Raw genomic sequence first — 7,661 nt, forward strand, 5'->3', positions numbered from 1 at the left:
CAACGTCACTAACTAAATAAAATAACTTATAGTCCAAAATGTGAAAAATTGCATTAAATCAGTTGGTTATTAATACTGTGGCTAGTAATATACAATTTTCGACTTTAACAAGTTTTTAAAAATAGAAATATTTTTTGTATGACTTTATTGTGTATGAGAAATTTGTAGAAAATTTATCTAGCTAGAAACTTGTCATATAACATAATTGTATATTAAAATTAATTAGAGTGCTACAGCTCAATAATTTAAAAAATGCTTGGGTTCAGTATATTAAAACTGCTTCTTGTGGTACTTATTTATAACAATTTTTTAATAGTAAAAATTGAAAAGAATAAAAATAAAATAGTTTGAAATGTAAAGTTTGTATTTAAAATTTGTCTAAGTAACAAATATAATCGTTTATATTAAATATATAAACAATATGTCCTGCATATTATTTTATATACTTAAATATCTATTTTATTACAACTGCTTTTTTACAATTTTATTGTTAAATTAATTTTTGTACAAAAAGGCTAAATCAATCGTGTCATATGTCCTTTATTACTTCAAAATAATAAACTGTATAACAATTTTATGTAAATCATAATTAACAAACAGATAATTCGATTCAATTGATAAATGTATAATTTTTTTTGCCATACCTAATATCTGCTCCTTATAAAAATAATTAATAATACTGTCAAGTTTTGCATTGCACTTGATATAATCGCATTTCCATATTACTTTGATATAAACGACATTCTTTTCTGATTCTGTGGGTTCTACAATATCAAACTCAAATCCTTTGGTTTCAGCGATACCTGAAATTGAATGAGAGACAATAATTTTAGACAAAAATCTTATGTTGAATCTTAATATACTGAAAATATTGTAAATGTTCTGAAAATGCTGTAAATGACCTAAAAATGTTATATAAGTCAGTGTAAGTCGTCTAAATATATTTTAAACTGCCTGTGTGTAAGTTTACTATTAATATTTATTATAATTTAGTCTAAGTCTTTTGTGATATGTATTTATAAGTTAGTATATTTTAACAGATTGAGATAGATAATAGTAAATCTTATGTTAAACATTATTCATAGACATAAGGTAAATGATTAATATACTTACACATAAATACATGTCGGAGCTTTTGATCTATTTTAAAACTATCCGAGACTACTAACAAGTTATTATCACAATCATCTTGAGTTATTTGTATTTCTTTCGGTTTATTAAACAAATTGATGCACGTGTTTAAGGTTAGGACAGGTTCTATAGGAATGTTACCGATGTAAATCGACATTATTACGTACTCTGTATTTTTATATCTTTAACTAACAGTGGCAGCATTTGTAGTCTATTTTTACGAGAAATTATTCCATAAACATTATTTTGCAAAACGAATTTAAGCGAAACAACGCTGGAAGGAAGCCATAACTGTCGAAGTAGGTTCACAAAAATGGCACTGAAGTGTAGATGCAAATAACGACTTTATTTAAAAAAATAATAAAATAAAAACTATAAAAATCATTATCGGATATGAATAACGATTAAAAGTAGAAACTTTTGCATTTTTTTTATTTGAAGTGTTCTACAAAATCTATTAAGGAAAAAGAAACGACAAATTTAATAGCAATGTTTATTTATCTATGATCGCAACTGTCAAAGTATGTTCACAAACAAGACACCAGAATAGAAGCGCTAGTGTAGTTCCAAAAACATTTTCATCTCAAACTTCAAAATAAAACTAACACGTAAAAATATAAATATATTTCAATTACCATGGCGGATGATGATTTGGACAAAATTCGTCAACAAAGACTTGCTCAATTGCAAGCACAATACGGGGTATGATAAAACAAAACTACATTTCGAAAATTCGTTATAACCTCAACTTTGAAACATCTGAACACATTTTAGGGCGGAGAAGGTATCGAAAAACAAAAGGCTCAAGAAGAACAAGTTAAGGCTGTAGAGGATGCTAAAAATTCCATTCTGGCACAAATATTGAGCCAGTCTGCTCGAGCACGATGTAATTAAAAATAGATAGTAGCTAACCTCAAAATGATGGACAATTGTTGTTTGGCAGTTGCAGTCTTATTTATGAGGGGCCCGAGTAAAGGACATATGTCCATGTTTTGAAGGGTTCATTAATTATTTATTAGAGACTCTCCTAAAACTTTATAGATATCTACATTGTGACTTGTATTAGTTGTACAACTGAAGGATAGTTGTCATTTAATGGTCATTTTATGAAGTCTTGTTTATGAAAGGCTTCTTTAGAATTTAATAGAGAACAAGAAAAGAAAATTATATCTGTTTTATTCAACTAAAAAGAAAGAGAAAACGAGAGTATTTGGAAGTGTGTTGCATTTTCTGAAAGTGTTGTAAATGGTCCAAAAAGTTGTGAATGTGGTCTAAAAAAAGTTGTAAGCCTAAAAATATTGTAATCTGTCAATTATGTTATAATTTTACCTCTTATTTCAGTGAATACAATAAAAATTAGCAAACCCGAAAAAGCTCAAATGGTCGAACAGATGCTAGTGCGCATGGCCCAGAATGGACAGCTACGTGGCCAAATCGATGAACCTCAATTGATAGAACTCTTGCAAAACGTAAACCAGCAAATGCCCCAAAAAAAGACAAGCGTGAAATTTGACAGGAGACGTGCTGCCTTAGACTCTGATGACGAATTCTGATTAAACCTGTCTTGTGTTCAATAAAACTTGCAATTGCTTTTTATATTATATGTAATTCATTGTTGACTAGATCATACATAAAAATCATACAAAATGTAATGAACTCTTGGCTCTTATTCTTTCTTTTCATGGCCGTCATCTGAAATTTGAAATTGCATTGATATTATTTAATATAAGAGATCAAGGATTAAGTTTAAATGTTTGTTTAAATGTATTAAATGAATAAATATGATTAAAATACCATTGTCGCTGTCTTCTTCATCGGCATCTAGAATATCAGCACAGCATATGGAGTAGCATATCAGTCCGAGAAATCCACAGGGTAATCCGAATAATACAGCAGTTAAGACAGGATTTCCATGCCACATATCGGAAAGGGTTGTTCTGGCTTCAAAATATGCTCTATACATTCGAACAGGAAAACTATTCCCGCCATAGGTCTAAAAATATTTATATACTTTATCAGTAATAAAATTATAATTATAAAAATTAATTATTGATTGAAATTTAAAAATACTTTTACCTGCTAATATAAATTGTATAAAAATATATTTTAATGTATTTGAGAAGATAGAAGATGTGTTTTTGCTTTATGATGTCTTTTGTTAGCGTATTCAAATATTTACAGTAACAGCTCTATTAAATTTAAATTATACATCATTAATAGAAATAAAATCAAAGGAATTTGAATTTAGAAAAAACAGCACTATTGGGAAGATATATGGGGAAAAAATGGGCAAGAAAGTTGTACATATAAAAGTGCTGTTTCAACTCATTTTATTCAAAATTTTGATATGCAAGTGTATATAACAGCTTGTACAAGATTTTAGAAAATTTTGTCTAGTTTTTACTAATGTGAACAAATTATTATGTCTGGGAAGAAAATTTAAAGTTATTTGAAGAAATGTAAGAAAACGCACTAAATCCATGTATTGAAAATTATCCAAATATTATAATCCGCACTTCAACTACAAATTAATCAAAATTTTGACATACAAGTGTGAACAACAGTTTTTACTAGATTTTAGTACTTTTTATCTAGTTTTTACTAATATTAACAAATTATAAGAAGAAAAGGGAAAGAAAATTTAAAGTTATTTGAAAAAAAGTAAAAAAAAATGTACTAAAATCATATACGTATAGCAAATTATGGAAATACGAAAGTCCGCATTTCAACTACAAATTATTCAAAATTTTGATATCCAAGCATATAAATAGTTTGTACTAGATTTTAGTAAATTTTATCTAGTCTTTACTAATGTAAATCATTTATAATGTCCGGAAAGAAAATTAAAAGTTATTCGAAGAAATGTAAAAAAATTTACTAAGTCCATATAATGCCAACTACCGAAATACTAAAATCCACATTTCAATTATGAATTATTCAAAATTTTGATATCCAAGTGTGTATAACAGTGTTTACTAGGTTTTAGTAAATTTTATTTAGTTTTTACTAATGTGAACAAATTATAATGTCCAAGAAGAAAATGTAAAGTTATTTAAAGAAATGTAAAAAAATGTCCAAAATTCACAACTACAGATTATTAAAACACTAAATTTCGTATTTCGATTGCGAATTATTCAAAATTTTAATATGCAAGTGTATAAAATAGTTTTCATTAGAAATTAGTTAATTTTATTCAGTTTTTACTAATGTAAATAAATTATAATGTCCGGAAAGAAAATTAAAAATTATTTGAAGAAATATAAAAAAAATATCCTGCAAATTATGAAAATACAAAAGTCCGCATTTCAACTACAAATTATTCAAAATTTTGATATCCAAGTATGTATAACAATTTTTACTAAGTTTTAGTAAATTTTTATCTAGTTTTTACTAATGTAAACAAATTATAATGTCCGAGAAGACAATTAAAAGTTATTGGAAGAAATGTGAAAAAATGTTTCAAGTTCATATAATGCAAACTACGGAAATACTGAGGTCTGTTTTTCAACTACAAATTATTCAAAATTTTGATATACAAGTGTATATAACAGATCTTAGTAAATTTGATCTAGTTTTTACTTATATAAACAAATTATCATGTCAGCAAAAGAAAATTAAAAGTTATTTAAAGAAATGTAAAAAAATGCCCAATTTTTACATATATTACCAGAAGGTAAATGTTCTAACAAGTTTTATTCAAAATTTCATTATGTAAGTATATACAAGAATTTCTACTAGTTTTAGTAAATTTTATCTAGTTTTTGCTGATAAATACAAACTAAAATGTTTCAAATGAAAATTTTGCGTGGTTTGAAAAAATGTAAAAAAAAAATGACCTAGTTGCTAATTATCAAACACATAAATAAACATCAAAAAGCTAAATCAATCAAACAAAAACTATCATTTAAATCTTTCAATATCAATTTAAATCAATATCATTTAAAATTGGTACCATTCAAACGTGAGAAATACTCTCACCAGCATTTGTGATAAGTGTTTTTATCCTCCTCGCTTAAAGTGTATCAAAATCTACTTACAGGAGCAGATTGGTTTCCAATTTGTTCCAAAAACACAACAAGTGCATCGTGTGTCAATCTAGCTGGTTCGTCTTGTGGCAAATGATGATGACTCGTTGTTGAATTAAGAACCAAAAGATGAGGTACTGGCAGATCGCTCATGGCTATTGAATTGGCCAACTCTGGAGACCCAATCCATCCAAATTGGAAAGTGGAATGGAATTGTTCGCGACGTTGCCTAAAAAGATAATAAAAATATTATTTTTAGTAGAGTAGTTTCTTTAGATATTTTTAATATCATTTATGATTATTACCTTATCACAGATTCAACCATATCACGGAACTCCAACTGATTGGCCTCAATTTCATTCAATTTGTTCTCTTCAACAACCGCAAGTACGATGTACTTTTTGGTTTGTAATATTTGATTGATGTTACCTCGAGTGACCTTCGGGAATGTTCCAAATCTCTCTTCATTCACCCATTGATACAGAGTCTCATTGAGTATTGAGCTGCTGAAAGAGTCATCTGGAAAAAGTAGAATATTAGTCCTGAAATATAATGAAATGAAATAATATGGCAAATTACATGTAAATTTGTAGTGATCCTTTTCCTTTATTACAAACACTGTTGGTGCGTGGTCTTCAATTAACGGAAAGTGTTCTTTTGAAACTTCATGAGATGCAGCGTAAAAAAAGCAATGCGGTTGGAACACCTCAGATATCGAATGGAATGATTTCTGCAAAATAATGCTCAACACATAATTGGCTGAAGTGAATTATTTTAATATATTAATTTTTTATACCCATAAGGCTCCATTTTGTTTTCCAACATATACAAAGAAAACATTGACAGAATTTTTCAAATTAGTTAATACTTCGTGTCTTGGAATTACTTGTACAGGGGGACCCTTCATTCTATGAGCAAATGCTAAGAGTTCCTCTTTTGTTCTGTCTCCATGGTAAATGTGATCTTGTTCGCCTTTCAAGCTGTATATAAAATTGCCAAAAATTAATCATATTGATTAAAAATTAATTATATTGGTCAAAAGTAGACGACAATTGCTAAAAATAGACTAAAATTGCCTTGAAATTTTATTAAATCTACTTACAACATGATAGTCGGAAACCCTTGCACTTTAAATTTAGTTGCAATATGTGTGTATCTGGTACAATCCAATCTGCCGACTCTTATAGTAGTATGGTGCAAGGCTTGTGCAACATGAGCCCAAACTGGTTCCAGTCGTTTGCAATGGGCACACCATGGAGCGTAAAACATAACTAACCACTGGCCATCGTTACGAAGGTCTACAAATCTATCGCTTAGTTCTAATACTCTGGAAGAAGTAGTAGTATGTAGTAATCCTAAAAGAGAAAATAATTATTACTCACAATCCTTGATACAAACTTGAATAACTCAAACTTAAAATAATACATGTTAATATATACTAAATGAATATTGAGTAGAAGCAACTAATTTAAACTAAAAAGTGAGGTTATGTTATATTGATTTTTGCATATTTTTTTTAATTCTTACCACATAGTGCCAGCACTAACACAATATTAAAAGCATACATTTTGCCTAGTATTAACATCATTCAAACCATTTACAATGTATTTAAAAAGCTTTGTTTTTCATGTTTGCAAATTTAAGGATGTGTACAGTAAACTAATAATCCATCTGCTTTTTCCATTTGCACATGTTTTAATTTAATCGCAACATAATTATTTTTAAATGTGTTGTTAATATATCAAAATATATACAGATTTTCTCATTTATTTAAATATTGATGCAGAAACACAAACCAATGTAACAATACAGACAGTTGTGAGTAAATTCAATAAGTAAATGTCAAAAACCTAAAGCTCTTTCCGCACCAAATTTGGGTTCAAATTTTTAACTCAGGCTATGTATTTAATCTAATTTTAAAATAAAATGGAGAAATATTGATGTCTGATTATTCAATTTGTCAAAGAAGTTAATAATTAATAAATAAAAATACATATTTCAAAATTCTAATTATACAACATGAAGTGTGTAAAGAGCCTTCAAAACAGTGCCATCTATCCACTAAAAGCTACAAACTCACAAAATGTCATTCACGTTTTGTCAACTGAAAAATAAATAAAATATATGTCAATAACAAATATCTAAATGGATATTACAGAACTATTTAAAAGCTGTGTCAAAACAGTTCAAACCCGAAACAAAGGTTTCGGAGTCCCTGAACAACAAAAAGTCAAAAACAGAATCCTAACCAAACGTGGCAAAACCGATTTCATGTTCCAAGCAAAAGAGATAACATTCCAAATGACAAAACTACGTGATATCCTTTTAGAAAACAAATGCCTACATACATTTATGAAGCCTACTGATATAAATTTCTTTATTACTCTAAATTTGTATTACCAATTCAATTCGTAAAATTAACATCATAGTAATATATATAATCATCTATCATATAATACATAATTTCATATCATATAATTACATAATTTTCATTTACATATCATA

At 27.8% G+C, this 7,661-nt stretch overlaps 2 protein-coding genes across 3 annotated transcripts; one reads left to right on the forward strand and one right to left on the reverse strand.

Annotated features, from left to right (window-relative positions):
- Window positions 1-1,680: 1,680 nt before the first annotated feature.
- Window positions 1,681-2,684, forward strand: LOC113363643 (programmed cell death protein 5-like). Its single transcript, XM_026606131.1, has 3 exons — window positions 1,681-1,833; window positions 1,906-2,017; window positions 2,473-2,684. The coding sequence occupies exons 1-3, from the start codon at window positions 1,768-1,770 to the stop codon at window positions 2,682-2,684; spliced, it is 390 nt and encodes a 129-aa protein (XP_026461916.1). The 5' UTR covers window positions 1,681-1,767.
- Window positions 2,685-2,791: 107 nt separating this feature from the next.
- LOC113363503 (protein disulfide-isomerase TMX3-like) lies at window positions 2,792-6,871 on the reverse strand. 2 transcript variants are annotated; one of them, XM_026605999.1, is made up of 8 exons: window positions 6,684-6,869; window positions 6,259-6,511; window positions 5,953-6,136; window positions 5,736-5,886; window positions 5,462-5,675; window positions 5,169-5,385; window positions 2,926-3,124; window positions 2,792-2,823 (listed from the first exon to the last, which is right to left on the reverse strand). In XM_026605999.1, exons 1-8 carry the CDS (start codon window positions 6,742-6,744, stop codon window positions 2,798-2,800), a joined length of 1,305 nt encoding a protein of 434 aa, XP_026461784.1. In that variant the 5' UTR covers window positions 6,745-6,869; the 3' UTR covers window positions 2,792-2,797. The 2 variants fall into 2 exon arrangements, with proteins under 2 accessions (XP_026461784.1, XP_026461783.1); XM_026605998.1 differs by having other exon boundaries at window positions 5,462-5,886; window positions 6,684-6,871.
- Window positions 6,872-7,661: the final 790 nt, after the last annotated feature.

The sequence above is a fragment of the Ctenocephalides felis genome, unplaced genomic scaffold (genome assembly GCF_003426905.1).
Source record: "Ctenocephalides felis isolate EL2017-DRISC unplaced genomic scaffold, ASM342690v1 CF-g0.4_SCAFFOLD_00845, whole genome shotgun sequence".
NCBI lineage: Eukaryota > Metazoa > Arthropoda > Insecta > Siphonaptera > Pulicidae > Ctenocephalides > Ctenocephalides felis.

What these genes read in the sequence shown, in the direction of transcription:
- LOC113363643 (XM_026606131.1), top strand. Translation starts at nt 1,768, where the DNA reads ATGGCGGATGATGATTTGGACAAAATTCGTCAACAAAGACTTGCTCAA. An exon ending in AATTGCAAGCACAATACGGG is followed by an intron (nt 1,834 to 1,905) that starts GTATGATAAAAC and finishes AACACATTTTAG; the next exon opens with GGCGGAGAAGGTATCGAAAA. An exon ending in CCAGTCTGCTCGAGCACGAT is followed by an intron (nt 2,018 to 2,472) that starts GTAATTAAAAAT and finishes CTCTTATTTCAG; the next exon opens with TGAATACAATAAAAATTAGC.
- LOC113363503 (XM_026605998.1), bottom strand. Translation starts at nt 6,744, where the DNA reads ATGATGTTAATACTAGGCAAAATGTATGCTTTTAATATTGTGTTAGTG. An exon ending in GTTAGTGCTGGCACTATGTG is followed by an intron (nt 6,512 to 6,683) that starts GTAAGAATTAAA and finishes TTTCTCTTTTAG; the next exon opens with GATTACTACATACTACTACT. An exon ending in GGGTTTCCGACTATCATGTT is followed by an intron (nt 6,137 to 6,258) that starts GTAAGTAGATTT and finishes TTTTATATACAG; the next exon opens with CTTGAAAGGCGAACAAGATC.